At 47.2% G+C, this 14682-nt stretch overlaps 1 protein-coding gene across 3 annotated transcripts in view; it reads right to left on the minus strand.

Annotated features, from left to right (window-relative positions):
• Nucleotides 1-14682, minus strand: part of rnf123 (ring finger protein 123) — a 292970-nt gene that overhangs the window by 54973 nt on the left and 223315 nt on the right. For all 3 annotated transcript variants that reach the window (XM_031825763.1, XM_031825765.1, XM_031825764.1), the window contains exon 35: nucleotides 726-907. In XM_031825763.1, coding sequence (XP_031681623.1) covers nucleotides 726-907 — 182 coding nt within the window. The remainder of the gene's footprint in view (nucleotides 1-725; nucleotides 908-14682) is intronic.

Genomic DNA, 14682 nt, shown 5'->3' on the forward strand with positions numbered 1-14682 from the left:
ACAGACCAGCGGACTAACAGACAGCCAGCTGACTAACAGACAGCCAGCTGACTAACAGACAGACCAACGGACTAACAGACAGACCAACGGACTAACAGACAGCCAGCTGACTAACAGACAGCCAGCTGACTAACAGACAGCCAGCTGACTAACAGACAGCCAGCTGACTAACAGACAGCCAGCTGACTAACAGACAGCCAGCTGACTAACAGACAGCCAGCTGACTAACAGACAGACCAACGGACTAACAGACAGACCAACGGACTAACAGACAGCCAGCTGACTAACAGACAGCCAGCTGACTAACAGACAGCCAGCTGACTAACAGACAGACCAACGGACTAACAGACAGACCAACGGACTAACAGACAGCCAGCTGACTAAAGGAATAGACAGACCAACGGACTAACAGACAGACCAACGGACTAACAGACAGACAGACCAACGGACTAACAGACAGACAGACCAACGGACTAACAGACAGACCAACGGACTAACAGACAGACCAACGGACTAACAGACAGACCAACGGACTAACAGACAGACCAACGGACTAACAGACAGCCCAACGGACTAACAGACAGACCAACGGACTAACAGACAGACCAACAGACAGACTAACAGACTAACAGACAGACCAACAGACAGACCAACAGACTAACAGACAGCCAGCTGACTAACAGACAGACCAACGGACTAACAGCCAGCCAGAGAGATGTACTCACAGGCGTGTAGGGAGAAGTGTTTCCGTTCTGCAGGGGCTGCAGCAGGGTCTCCTGGGTGTACTGCGGGGGTTTGGGGGAGCACTGCTGCAGCCGGAGAGGTCTCTCCTTCCCCCAGGAGGTGCTGGATGGAGTGCAGCTGAAAGCACGGATCAGACAACAGCACCGAGGCCGCACGCGACACCCTGAAGAGACACAGAGGACATGTTAAAACAGACGCTCACTAAAAACCAGAAGAACCTAGTGTCATTGGTCCACAGTTTCCCCATTATGGGGAAGAAGAATTGCTTGGCAAGAACATTGTTTCAACATCGAGAACATTCAAGGTGTTTTTTAAAACTCGTCTTCCTTTCACACAGTGCATCAGAACTTGAAAGATGAATCTCAGCCAAGACAGGACACATCTTTCATATAACCCCAGTGTGACTTCTTGTTCCTGTGAAGACTTCCTGGAAAATAGTAACAACCACATATCGGCGCTGACTTTATAATAAAGTCCTGTCAACCGACGTTGTACTCTCTCTCTCTCTCTGAGAGCTCACTTTCTCTGCTGCTCCTCCTCAGCTGGTCTACGCAGCTGTTCAATCACTGGTCTCGACATTCACTCCCTGGTCTCGTTCCCTGCTGTGGTTCTCAGTACCAGACTATTTCTCTCTCTCTCTCACACACAGCAGCCATACTCACACAGCCATACAGCTAGCTACTCACACAGTCATACAGCTAGCTACTCACACAGTCATACAGCTAGCTACTCACAGTCATACAGCTATCTACTCACACAGCTATCTACTCACACAGCTATCTACTCACACAGCTATCTACTCACACAGCCATACAGCTAGCTACTCACACAGCTAGCTACTCACGCAGCCATACAGCTAGCTACTCACGCAGCCATACAGCCAGTACCCAGTACTGGCACTGTGTCCATGATGCAAACACTGGAAATAGATGATGTAGACTAGACAACCGGATAGCTTTTCTGTTTGTATAGTCCCCAGACTAACTTCTAACTATTCCCCTAGACAACAGGATAGCTTTTCTGTTTGTATAGTCCCCAGACTAACTTCTAACTATTCCCCTAAACAACATGGCATTAATATTCCACAGATGGGGAAGAAGCCGACAGGGAAGTGGAGGGAAGAAGACAAACGGAGTTTCCTCTGTGCAGGAAAAAGGGAGTAGAAGTGAGGTGGAATACACACACAGTAACTGATGCCTGGTAGCACGGCTGGAGGATGAGACTGAGGCAGGACCAGTCCTGTCAATGTGACTCAGACACAGAGACGGAGACAGACAGAAACATGTTAGGCTGGGCTGTATACTTTACTATATACCGGAATTGAAGCATGGACCAGTTTGTATTTTTTACTTTACTTTCTATAACGGTATTTCAATGTTTGGTTAGTTAAACGTGATACGCAACTTCAGCGTGTGTAATGTCATTTAATTAGATTTTTTAATAGTTTACTCGTTATCTACTTGAGTCGTCTTTCTCCCTTCTACTGCCTGCCACCTCCCGCACCAAGCCCTGCCACCTCCCGCACCAAGCCCTGCCACCTCCCGCACCAAGCCCTGCCACCTCCCGCACCAAGCCCTGCCACCTCCCGCACCAAGCCCTGCCACCTCCCGCACCAAGCCCTGCCACCTCCCGCACCAAGCCCTGCCACCTCCCGCACCAAGCCCTGCCACCTCCCGCACCAAGCCCTGCCACCTCCCGCACCAAGCCCTGCCACCTCCCGCACCAAGCCCTGCCACCTCCCGCACCAAGCCCTGCCACCTCCCGCACCAAGCCCTGCCACCTACTGCACCAAGCCCTGCCACCTCCCGCACCAAGCCCTACCACCTCCCACACCAAGCCCTACCACCTCCCACACCAAGCCCTATCACCTCCCACACCAAGCCCTACCACCTCCCACACCAAGCCCTACCACCTCCCACACCAAGCCCTACCACCTCCCACACCAAGCCCTACCACCTCCCACACCAAGCCCTACCACCTCCCACACCAAGTCCTACCACCTCCCACACCAAGTCCTACCACACCAAGTCCTACCACCTCCCACACCAAGCCCTACACCTCCCACACCAAGCCCCGCCCCCGTCACTCAGGGAGAGCATTTCTCTCAACCACGACGTCACAAGCATTTTACTTGCCGTTCACTCTGCCGTCTACATGGTCAGAAAGATGCAACGAGATGTTGGTGGGAAAAAAACAAAAACCCCCGATGTTGCTTTCCACGAAGTCTTCTACAATTACACTTCTAGTTTGTGTATCTTACTGTCCGCTAGTTTTGTATTTTCTTAACAAGTTGCGGTTCCTACCCTGGTCAATAATTCCTCCCTGGCCTTATTAATTCGTTGTCATGTCAAACAACAATGTATTCAAGGTGCTGCCCACTATATTCCAACGATCGAATTAGAATAAAATCAGTCCATTTACATAATTCCACAACATCTCACCAATTAACTAAGGCTATACTTTTTGCCCATATCATGCAGCCCTGCGAGGCACCGTGTGGAAATGATAACAAAAGTGTGGTAAATGTAGACATTTCAGAAAATGGACAGTATAAAACTAATCAGAATGAAGAAAGGCCTATTTAAATGAGTTATAACTACTCATGAAGAATATTTACAACTTTCATTATTCAAAAAACAGAAAATATACTATAAAAAAAAAAGTTTAAAATATCATATATATGATTTTTGGGCCATTATCGCCCAGCCCTAACATGATGGGTAAAAACAGTAAGATATCATTAGCCAAATGGACCACACCTGGGTGTTGTGACTCGGTTAACAGATGGCAGAGGGATATAGGGGGAGAGAGACCAGTGAAGCACAAACATTGTAAATACCACCAATATTTATCTTTCCCGATGATTCACACTACAACTATTTGCACATTGTTTAAACACAGTATATAGCTGATAATTTAACACTTAAAAATTTCTCTTTTAAAAAAAAAAAAACTTTGTGAGTGAAATGTTTTCTGTTCATTTCTAAGTCTTTGTTTCTTCTCACTTTTGTTAGTTTATTTCACTTACTTTGGTAATTCGCTAATAAAGCTCCTTGAATTGAATTAAGAGGAGAGAGGGGAGAGGAGAGAGGGGAGAGGAGAGGGGAGAGAGGAGAGGGGAGAGAGGAGAGAGGGGAGAGGAGAGGGGAGAGAGGAGAGAGGAGAGAGGAGAGAGGGGAGAGGAGAGAGGGGAGAGGAGAGAGGGGAGAGGAGAGAGGGGAGAGGAGAGAGGGGAGAGGAGAGAGGGAAGAGGAGAGGAGAGAGGAGAGGGGAGAGGAGAGGGGAGAGGGGAGAGGAGAGAGGGGAGAGGGGAGAGGGGAGAGGGGAGAGGAGAGAGGGGAGAGGGGAGAGGAGAGAGGAGAGAGGAGAGAGGAGAGAGGGGAGAGGAGAGAGGAGAGGGGAGAGGGGAGAGGGGAGAGGGGAGAGGGGAGAGGAGAGAGGAGAGGAGAGAGGGGAGAGGAGAGAGGAGAGAGGAGAGAGGAGAGAGGAGAGAGGAGAGAGGGGAGAGGGGAGAGGGGAGAGGAGAGAGGGGAGAGGAGAGAGGGAGAGGAGAGAGGAGAGAGGGGAAAGGAGAGAGGAGAGAGGAGAGGGGAGAGGGGAGAGAGGGGAGAGGAGAGAGGAAAGAGAAAGAGAGAGGAAAGAGAGAGAGAGAGAGAGTCAAAGATCTCAGTATAACTGAAGCTGAGTTGTTGATCAGTCAAAGATCTCAGTATAACTGAAGCTGAGTCGTTGATCAGTCAAAGATCTCAGTATAACTGAAGCGGAGTCGTTGATCAGTCAAAGATCTCAGTATAACTGAAGCTGAGTCGTTGATCAGTCAAAGATCTCAGTATAACTGAAGCTGAGTCGTTGATCAGTCAAAGATCTCAGTATAACTGAAGCTGAGTCGTTGATCAGTCAAAGATCTCAGTATAACTGAAGCTGAGTCGTTGATCAGTCAAAGTCAAGAAAGGGAGGATAGAGGAGGCGATTCAAATAGATTCCTTCCCTCCCTCCTCTCATTCTCCCCCAACACTCCTCCCCTTGTGCTTCCTGTCAGTAGCAGCATCATGTTATGGGTATGCTTGTCACCAGCAGGGAATGTGCAATTTGTCAGGATTGAAAGGAGCAAAGCCCATGTAAAGAAGGTATTCTGAAAAACAACCCCGGGGACAGAGTTTAGTTACACACATTTGAATGCCAAAGACACACCAGAATGTCTTTCCAAGACAAGTGTTCCTGAGTGGTCCATTCTCAGTCCTGAATTTAATTTGCTTGAAAATCAGACAAGGTTTGAACATTGCTTCCCATTTATTATTTAGAGCCAGCACACAAACACAATGTTTTGTTCTGGGTTGATGGTGCCGGAGGGAATGGTGTCCGTTTTCTCACTCGTCATCCCCCTTCCATCTCTCTCCCTTCAACTCCATCTCTGCACGTTGGTCATTCCTTCCATCTGGTGATTAACATGTCTTCTCAGAGAGAGAGAGAGAGAGAGAGAGAGAGCGAGAGAGAGAGAGAGATGCTAGAGTGCAGCGTACAGTAGATCAATGGGCCAGAAAAATGGATCATTGTTGGTAGGATAGTAACACAGGGAGGGTCACGTGTCAGCCATGTCACACCTGCACACACCTTACAGACGTTAACAGATCTTATGATAGAGGGAAGATAAATCCCTTTCAGTGTCGATACTACAGTCTGTTCAAATCAAATCAAACTTTATTGGTCACGTGCAAACGGTACAGTGAAACGCTAACTTGCTAACTCTCCTCAACAATGCAGAACAACATCAATCCAGAATCAAATGGCAAAATATAAAAGTCAAAACAGAACAAGCAGTAATACAACTAGTATGAGAAGTATATATATCTCATACTGTATATTATTTTATTATTTTCCTTTATTTAACCAGGCAAGTCAGTTAAGAACAAATTCTTATTTTCAATGACGGCCTAGGAACAGTGGGTTAACTGCCTGTTCAGGGGCAGAACGACAGATTTGTACCTTGTCAGCTCGGGGGTTTGAACTGACAACCTTGCGGTTACTAGTCCAACGCTCTAACCACTAGGCTACCCTGCCGCCATATTCTATGTCAAATTATGAAGACAGCCGTGGTATATCAGACTGTATACCATGGGCATGACAAAACATGCTCAAATTACATTGGTAACCAGTTTATAACAGCAATAAGGCACCTCTGGGGTTTGTGATATTTGGCCGATACACCACGGCTAAGGGCTGTACCCAGGAACTCTGTGTTGCGTCGTGCGTAAGAACAGGCCCTTAGCTGTGGTATATTGGCCATATACCACACCCCAGAGGCCCCTTACTGGTTAAGTAGCCTAAGGTGAGTAATGTAAAATTGCTTGCGTCTGTACTGCTGTTTGTATCGTCTGTCTGTACTGCAGTGTATTGGCAGTGAAGCTGGTGGTGACAGCCAAGACTGTCTGTACTGCACTATATTGGCAGTGAAGCTGGAGGTGACAGCCCATACTGTCTGTACTGCAGTATATTGGCAGTGAAGCTGGAGGGACAGCCAAGACTGTCTGTACTGCACTATATTGGCAGTGAAGCTGGAGGTGACAGCACAGACTGTCTGTACTGCAGTATATTGGCAGTGAAGCTGGAGGTGACAGCCCAGACTGTCTGTACTGCAGTGTATTGGCAGTGAAGCTGGAGGTGACAGCCCAGACTGTCTGTACTGCAGTATATTGGCAGTGAAGCTGGAGGTGACAGCCCAGACTGTCTGTACTGCAGTACATTGGCAGTGAAGCTGGAAGTGACAGCCCAGACTGTCTGTGCTGCAGTATATTGGCAGTGAAGCTGGAGGTGACAGCCCAGACTGTCTGTACTGCATTATATTGGCAGTGAAGCTGGAGGTGACAGCCCAGACTGTCTGTACTAAATTATATTGGCAGTGAAGCTGGAGGGGACAGCCCAGACTGTCTGTACTGCAGTATATTGGCAGTGAAGCTGGAGGTGACAGCCCAGACTGTCTGTACTGCAGTGTATTGGCAGTGAAGCTGGTGGTGACAGCCAAGACTGTCTGTACTGCACTATATTGGCAGTGAAGCTGGAGGTGACAGCCCATACTGTCTGTACTGCAGTATATTGGCAGTGAAGCTGGAGGGACAGCCAAGACTGTCTGTACTGCACTATATTGGCAGTGAAGCTGGAGGTGACAGTCCAGACTGTCTGTACTGCAGTATATTGGCAGTGAAGCTGGAGGTGACAGCCCAGACTGTCTGTACTGCAGTGTATTGGCAGTGAAGCTGGTGGTGACAGCCAAGACTGTCTGTACTGCACTATATTGGCAGTGAAGCTGGAGGTGACAGCCCAGACTGTCTGTACTGCAGTATATTGGCAGTGAAGCTGGAGGTGACAGCCCAGACTGTCTGTACTGCAGTGTATTGGCAGTGAAGCTGGAGGTGACAGCCCAGACTGTCTGTACTGCAGTATATTGGCAGTGAAGCTGGAGGTGACAGCCCAGACTGTCTGTACTGCAGTACATTGGCAGTGAAGCTGGAAGTGACAGCCCAGACTGTCTGTGCTGCAGTATATTGGCAGTGAAGCTGGAGGTGACAGCCCAGACTGTCTGTACTGCATTATATTGGCAGTGAAGCTGGAGGTGACAGCCCAGACTGTCTGTACTAAATTATATTGGCAGTGAAGCTGGAGGGGACAGCCCAGACTGTCTGTACTGCAGTATATTGGCAGTGAAGCTGGAGGTGACAGCCCAGACTGTCTGTACTGCAGTGTATTGGCAGTGAAGCTGGTGGTGACAGCCAAGACTGTCTGTACTGCACTATATTGGCAGTGAAGCTGGAGGTGACAGCCCATACTGTCTGTACTGCAGTATATTGGCAGTGAAGCTGGAGGGACAGCCAAGACTGTCTGTACTGCACTATATTGGCAGTGAAGCTGGAGGTGACAGTCCAGACTGTCTGTACTGCAGTATATTGGCAGTGAAGCTGGAGGTGACAGCCCAGACTGTCTGTACTGCAGTGTATTGGCAGTGAAGCTGGTGGTGACAGCCAAGACTGTCTGTACTGCACTATATTGGCAGTGAAGCTGGAGGTGACAGCCCAGACTGTCTGTACTGCAGTATATTGGCAGTGAAGCTGGAGGTGACAGCCCAGACTGTCTGTACTGCAGTGTATTGGCAGTGAAGCTGGAGGTGACAGCCCAGACTGTCTGTACTGCAGTATATTGGCAGTGAAGCTGGAGGTGACAGCCCAGACTGTCTGTACTGCATTATACTGACAGTGAAGCTGGAGGTGACAGCTCAGACTGTCTGTAATGCATTATATTGGCAGTGAAGCTGGAGGTGACAGCTCAGACGGTCTGTACTGCAGTATATTGGCAGTGAAGCTGGAGGTGACAGCTCAGACAGTCTATTTTCTCTCTCTAGGTTCTTCTTCTATAGTCACAGAAAGCTTCATCTTCTTTTTCAGACAAGATTATCTCCTTTTAACCAAACCAGTTTGGTTGTTTCTGCCCTTCTGTAAGCATAGAGGTTGGTCTTGAAACAAAATTGGAACCATTCTTCCAATGCCTGTGAGGCGGGGATTATAGGGCATGTTATTCCAGACGATCAAAAGGAGACAAAACGGTGGATACCATCAGCACACACACACACACACACACACACACACACACACACACACACACACACACACACACACACACACACACACACACGTCATGTTGTTCTCGTCACTGGACTCCTTTGATACACAAACACACACTAATATGACATCACATCAGCATATTTGACACACACACACACACACATCCCATCAGCACATGACACACACACACACACTGACACATCCCATCAGCACATGACACACACACACACACTGACACATCCCATCAGCACATTTGACACACACACAATGACACATCACATCAGCACACTTGACACACACACACACAATGACACATCCCATCAGCACGACTAGACCGTGACCTTCTCTGTTGTCAGATTGTAGCCGACCAGCAGACAAAAGACACTGTTTCTCAAAATAACAACAAAAGAAGATTGATTCATGAGAAAGAAATGTTTCAGAATAATTACCACAGTGAATCGATGTAACAAAAGAGTTTAGAAAACTGTCCATTGTGTACTATGTACTGTCTGTGTGTGTGTGTGTGTGTGTGTGTGTGTGTGTGTGTGTGTGTGTGTGTGTGTGTGTGTGTGTGTGTGTGTGTGTGTGTGTGTGTGTGTGTCTGGCCTGGAGTCATAAATGTAAAAAAAAAAAAACGCTGTCTTTTGTTCTATCAAGACAGGGGCATTGTAACGAATCTCCTTTTAAACTACACAATATACAGACATCTTAATGAACAAATAACACACACACACACACACACACACACACGTGGATTCTTCATCTACTCCCACTCTGTCTATCTCTTCAGTACTTTCAGACGACAACGATTCAATCTACCCTCCGTTTCAAGCCCCTTTTCATATAGCCACTGGGTACACAAACCAGCGTTTCATCCAGCATCTCCCTCTGCATATCGAGACGTTTCCACCAATGTGTTTCAGCCAGACAGAACGAGAGCCCTCAGGGCCTCAGAGGTTAGTAGCTGTAGTAATGAGCACCATGGAGTCTTCAGAGCTTCCCTAGCCGATCTCTGACCCCTCGCAGTGTCATCACAAGGAGCAGGCAGAGCCAATCCAGCACCACTGTTGGCAGGCAAACAGATAAATGGTAGTATTAACCCTAGGGGGTTTCCTCTCTCCGTCTGCTTCCTCTTCTCTCTCCATGTCTCGCTCTCTGTCTCCATCTAGCATATCTATCTCGTCTTCATTTCTTCCACTCATTGTATTGTTTTTTTGTACGATGGGGAATTGAATTGGCCGAGGGACCAGTTTTCTACAACAACGACCTTTAGGACGGATGACAAAATGCATGGAGATCTTATGTGACATTTCATTGGTAGGAAGCTTAGTGCTGCTATTGAACCAGAGAGGAAAACTGGCCAGGAACGTAATCATACAAAATAGTCCTACGAGGATTATTTATCAACTGCCAGAGAATAGGTAAGAAAAATCATTAGCTTCTCGTGACAGAAGACAAACACCAGCACTGTTGTTGTTGTCATCCTTCACATAGTGTCTTTTCACTTCTGTCCAGGTGCCTGAGCTAAAAGGAGCGATTAGAAGAAGAAGAAGAAGAGATTAGCTTGGCTGGTTTTCTGAAACTACTGTAGGTAAACACTGTAGGTAAACACTGTAGGTAAACACTGTAGGCACCACAGTGCATTGGGAAAGTGTTCAGACTCCTTGACCTTTTCCACCTGTTGTTACGTTACAGCCTTATTCTAAAATCGATGATTTGTTTTTGCTCATCAGTCTACAAATAACACCCCATAACGACATCACAACACCCCATAACGACATCACAACACCCCATAACGACATCACAACACCCCATAACGACATCACAACACCCCATAACGACATCACAACACCCCATAACGACATCACAACACCCCATAACGACATCACAACACCCCATAACGACATCACAACACCCCATAACGACATCACAACACCCCATAACGACATCACAACACCCCATAACGGCATCACAACACCCCATAACGGCATCACAACACCCCATAACGGCATCACAACACCCCATAACGGCATCACAACACCCCATAACGACATCACAACACCCCATAACGACATCACAACACCCCATAACGACATCACAATACCCCATAACGACATCACAACACCCCATAACGACATCACAACACCCCATAACGACATCACAACACCCCATAACGACATCACAACACCCCATAACGACATCACAACACCCCATAACGACATCACAACACCCCATAACGACATCACAACACCCCATAACGACATCACAACACCCCATAACGACATCACAACACCCCATAACGACATCACAACACCCCATAACGACATCATCAACACCCCATAACGACATCACAACACCCCCATAACGACATCACAACACCCCATAACGACATCACAACACCCCATAACGACATCCACCTGTGGTAAATTTAATTGATTGGACATGATTTGGAAAGGCACACACCTGTCTATATAAGGTCCCACACAGTTGACCGTGCATGTCAGAGCAAAAACCAAGCCATGAGGTCGAAGGAATTGTCTGTAGAGCTCAGAGAGGATTGTGTTGAGGCTCAGATCTGGGGAAGGGTACCAAAAAATGTCTGCAGCATTGAAGGTCCCCAAGAACACAGTGGACTCCATCATTCTTAAATGGAGAACATGGAAAATGTTTAACGGAAGACGTTTGGAACCACCAAGACTCTTCACCGGACCAAACAGAGAAATCGGGGGACAAGGGCCTTGGTCAGAGAGGTGACCAAGAACCCAATGGTCACTCAGAACAGAGTTCCTCTGTGGAGATGGGAGAACCTTCCATAAAGACAACCATCTCTGCAGCCCTCCACCAATCAGGCCTTTATGGTAGAGTGCCCAGACAGAAGACACTCCTCAGTAAAAGGCACATGACAGCCCACTTGGACTCTCATACCATGAGAAACAAGATTTTATGGTCTGATGAAACCAAGATTGAACTCTTTGCCTGAATGCCAAGCATCACGTCTGGAGGAAACCGGGCACCATCCCTACGGTGAAGCATGGTAGTGGCAGCATCATGCTGTGGGGATGTTTTCCACCATCCCTACGGTGAAGCATGGTAGTGGCAGCATCATGCTGTGGGGATGTTTTCCACCATCCCTACGGTGAAGCATGGTGGTGGCAGCATCATACTGTGGGGATGTTTTTATGCGGCAGGGACTAGGAGGATCAGGATCGAGGGAAAGATGAACGGAGCAAAGTACAGAGATATCCTTGATGAAAACCTGTTCCAGAGCGCTCAGAACCTCAGACTGGGGTGAAGGTTCACTGTCCAACAGGACAACGCTCGTACTTCAACCCGATAAACATCTCTGGAGAGCCCTGAAAATAGCAGTGCAGGGATGCTCCCCATCCAACCTGACAGAGGATCTGCAGAGAAGAATGAGAGGAACTCCCCAAATACAGGTGTGTAAAGGGTCTGAGTACTTGTCACAAATTAAGTGAGAAACTATCACCAAATCACCACAGAATGAGAGTTCTTTCGAACAAGACAGTGCCTGTGTGTTTGTTTCTCTGTTCTGGTCCACCCAGGCCGTAGGCAAGGTCAAAGACAGCAGGGTTCGGTACACGAATCGGGTTCTCGGTAGGTCCAGGTCCAAACGCTAACAGGTAAGTCCAAAAGAGTCCGGCTCATACAAGGTAAATCCAGCCAATCTCTATAGTCTCTTTCTCTATTGTTCATAGATCCTTCCAGTCCTCTCTCTCTCTCCCTTCCTGGTTTTTCTTGACCCTTTATCTGTGGGTCGGCTCTACCTTCTGAGGGTTCCCCTTGCTTCTGGGACATGTAGTTTTGGCAGTCAGCCATTTAGTGATCTGTAGTTCTGATCGGGGTGGCCATTTTAGTGATCGGGCAGGGCCCGTTTATTAGTTCTGCTCTCACATATCTGCCATTTACCACTCGACCCCCTTCTTTGCCACATGTAAATGTAATATCAGTTTTTTTTATACAGATTGATAACTATTTATATGTAGATTGAGGGGGGAAAACAAAAAACATAATTTTAGAGTAAGGCTGTAACTATATGGGCGGCAGGGTAGCCTAGTGGTTAGTGTTGGACTAGTAACCGGAAGGTTGCAAGTTCAAATCCCTGAGCTGACAAGGTAAAATGCTGTTATTCTGCCCCTGCACAAGGCAGTTAACCCACTGTTCAGAGGCCGTCATTGAAAATAAGAATTTGTTCTTAACTGACTTGCCTCGTAAAATAAAAGGTTAAAAAAAAATGAGGTATAAAGTATAAAGACATGTTCTGTTTAACGCAAAAGGTCACGTTGGCGTGACGGATGTGTAAAGCAGATATAGATAACAATGACGTTGGGACCTTGGCAAACGTACCAGTGACGTCGGGACCTTGGCAAACGTACCAGTGACGTCGGGACCTTGGCAAACGTACCAGTGACGTCGGGACCTTGGCAAACGTACCAGTGACGTCGGGACCTTGGCAAACGTACCAGTGAGTGAGTGATGACCATGAAAAACACCAGACATCTGATGGCTATAGCTGTGTTCAGAAAGTACATTGTTCTTCTGCTTTTATCTAGCTCTATTTGGGACATTTTCACCTCGCCTCGCTAAACTTGGTTGGTAATCAATCCTCCGACGACAGGAGTAGGACGGTAAAACATCTGATCGTTAACTTTGCACAAGCTGCATTTGAAGTACCATGTGATCGTATCCACTACAAGGTTAAACAAGGATTCTGACGAGGAACCGCACTTCGCAGATGGGGAGGGGGAGGGGGGGGATACACCTACTTCCTGCTACTTCTTTTCTGTCTTCCTCTAATCTGTCTATTCCTATTCTCAGAAGGTCCCTAAGAAGAACCAGTCCAGGACGATTCGTCTGTAATATCGTCCGCCTTTAGCCTGTAAACCAGGGGTGTGAAATTCATTTCACGGAGGGCCGAGTGGGTTTTTGGTTTTTCTTTTCTAGTGACTTTAATTAAGTACAAGGAGCGAAAACCCAGAGACACTCGGCCCTACATAATATCCACAGAAACATGGCAAACGTGGTTTGGAAACAATCCTCAAGGTGTTTTTCACATATCTATTCAATCGCTTCTACTAGTTTCTCAGTAGAAGCGATTGGAATAATGGCTACCTCTCTACTTTACGCAAGATTTTCTCTCCGGGAGCATCATGTGACCACTTGCTCAATGTGGTCCCTTACGGCTATTCTTCAACATAAATGCGTAAAACTACGTCACAATGCTGTAGACACCTTGGGGAATACGTAGAAAGCGTAAGCTGGTTCATAGCACACTCACAGCTCAATGGGGACTCACTGGCACGCAGCGCTTTCAAAACCTGGGGCACTTCCGGATTGGATTTTTCTCAGGCTTTCGCCTGCAACATCAGTTCTGTTATGCTAACAGACAATATCTTTACAGTTTTGGAAATGTTAGAGTGTTTTCTATCCAAAGCTGTCAATTATATGCATAGTCGAGCATCTTGTCCTGACAAAATATCCCGTTTAAAACGGGAACGTTTTTTCCCCCAAAAATGAAAATACTGCCCCTATAGAGTCGCAACAGGTTAAAGGGACACTTTGGGATTTTGGCAATGAAGCCCTTCATCTACTTCCCCAGAGTCAGACCCTTCATTTACTGTCTGCAACATGTCATCCGGTGATCCGGAAATATCCCTCTGATGACAATGTACAAGCCTCACAGCATGCTTGCATCTGTTCGTGTGTATGTGTGTGTGTATAGGTGTGTGTGTGTGTAGGTGTGTAGGTGTATGTGTAGGTGTGTTTGTGTAGGTGTGTGTTTGTAGGTGTGTGTGTGTAGGTGTGTATGTGTGTAGGTGTGTGTGTGTAGGTGTGTAGGTGTGTAGGTGTGTGTGTGTAGGTGTGTGTATGTGTGTAGGTGTATGTGTGTAGGTGTATGTGTATGTGTGTAGGTGTATGTGTATGTGTGTAGGTGTGTGTGTAGGTGTGTGTGTAGGTGTGTATGTGTGTAGGTGTATGTGTATGTGTGTAGGTATGTATGTGTGTAGGTGTGTGTGTAGGTGTGTGTGTAGGTGTGTGTGTGTGTAGGTGTGTGTGTGTGTAGGTGTGTGTATGTGTGTGTGTATATGTGTAGGTGTGTGTGTGTGTGTATGTGTGTATGTAGGTGTGTATGTGTGTAGGTGTGTGTGTGTAGGTGTGTGTGTGTAGGTGTGTGTGTGTAGGTGTGTGTGTGTAGGTGTGTGTGTGTGTATGTGTGTAGGTGTGTGTATGTGTGTAGGTGTGTGTGTGTATGTGTGTAGGTGTGTGTGTATGTGTGTAGGTGTGTAGGTGTGTGTGTAGGTGTGTGTAT

This window comes from Oncorhynchus kisutch, linkage group LG5, assembly GCF_002021735.2.
Source record: "Oncorhynchus kisutch isolate 150728-3 linkage group LG5, Okis_V2, whole genome shotgun sequence".
NCBI lineage: Eukaryota > Metazoa > Chordata > Actinopteri > Salmoniformes > Salmonidae > Oncorhynchus > Oncorhynchus kisutch.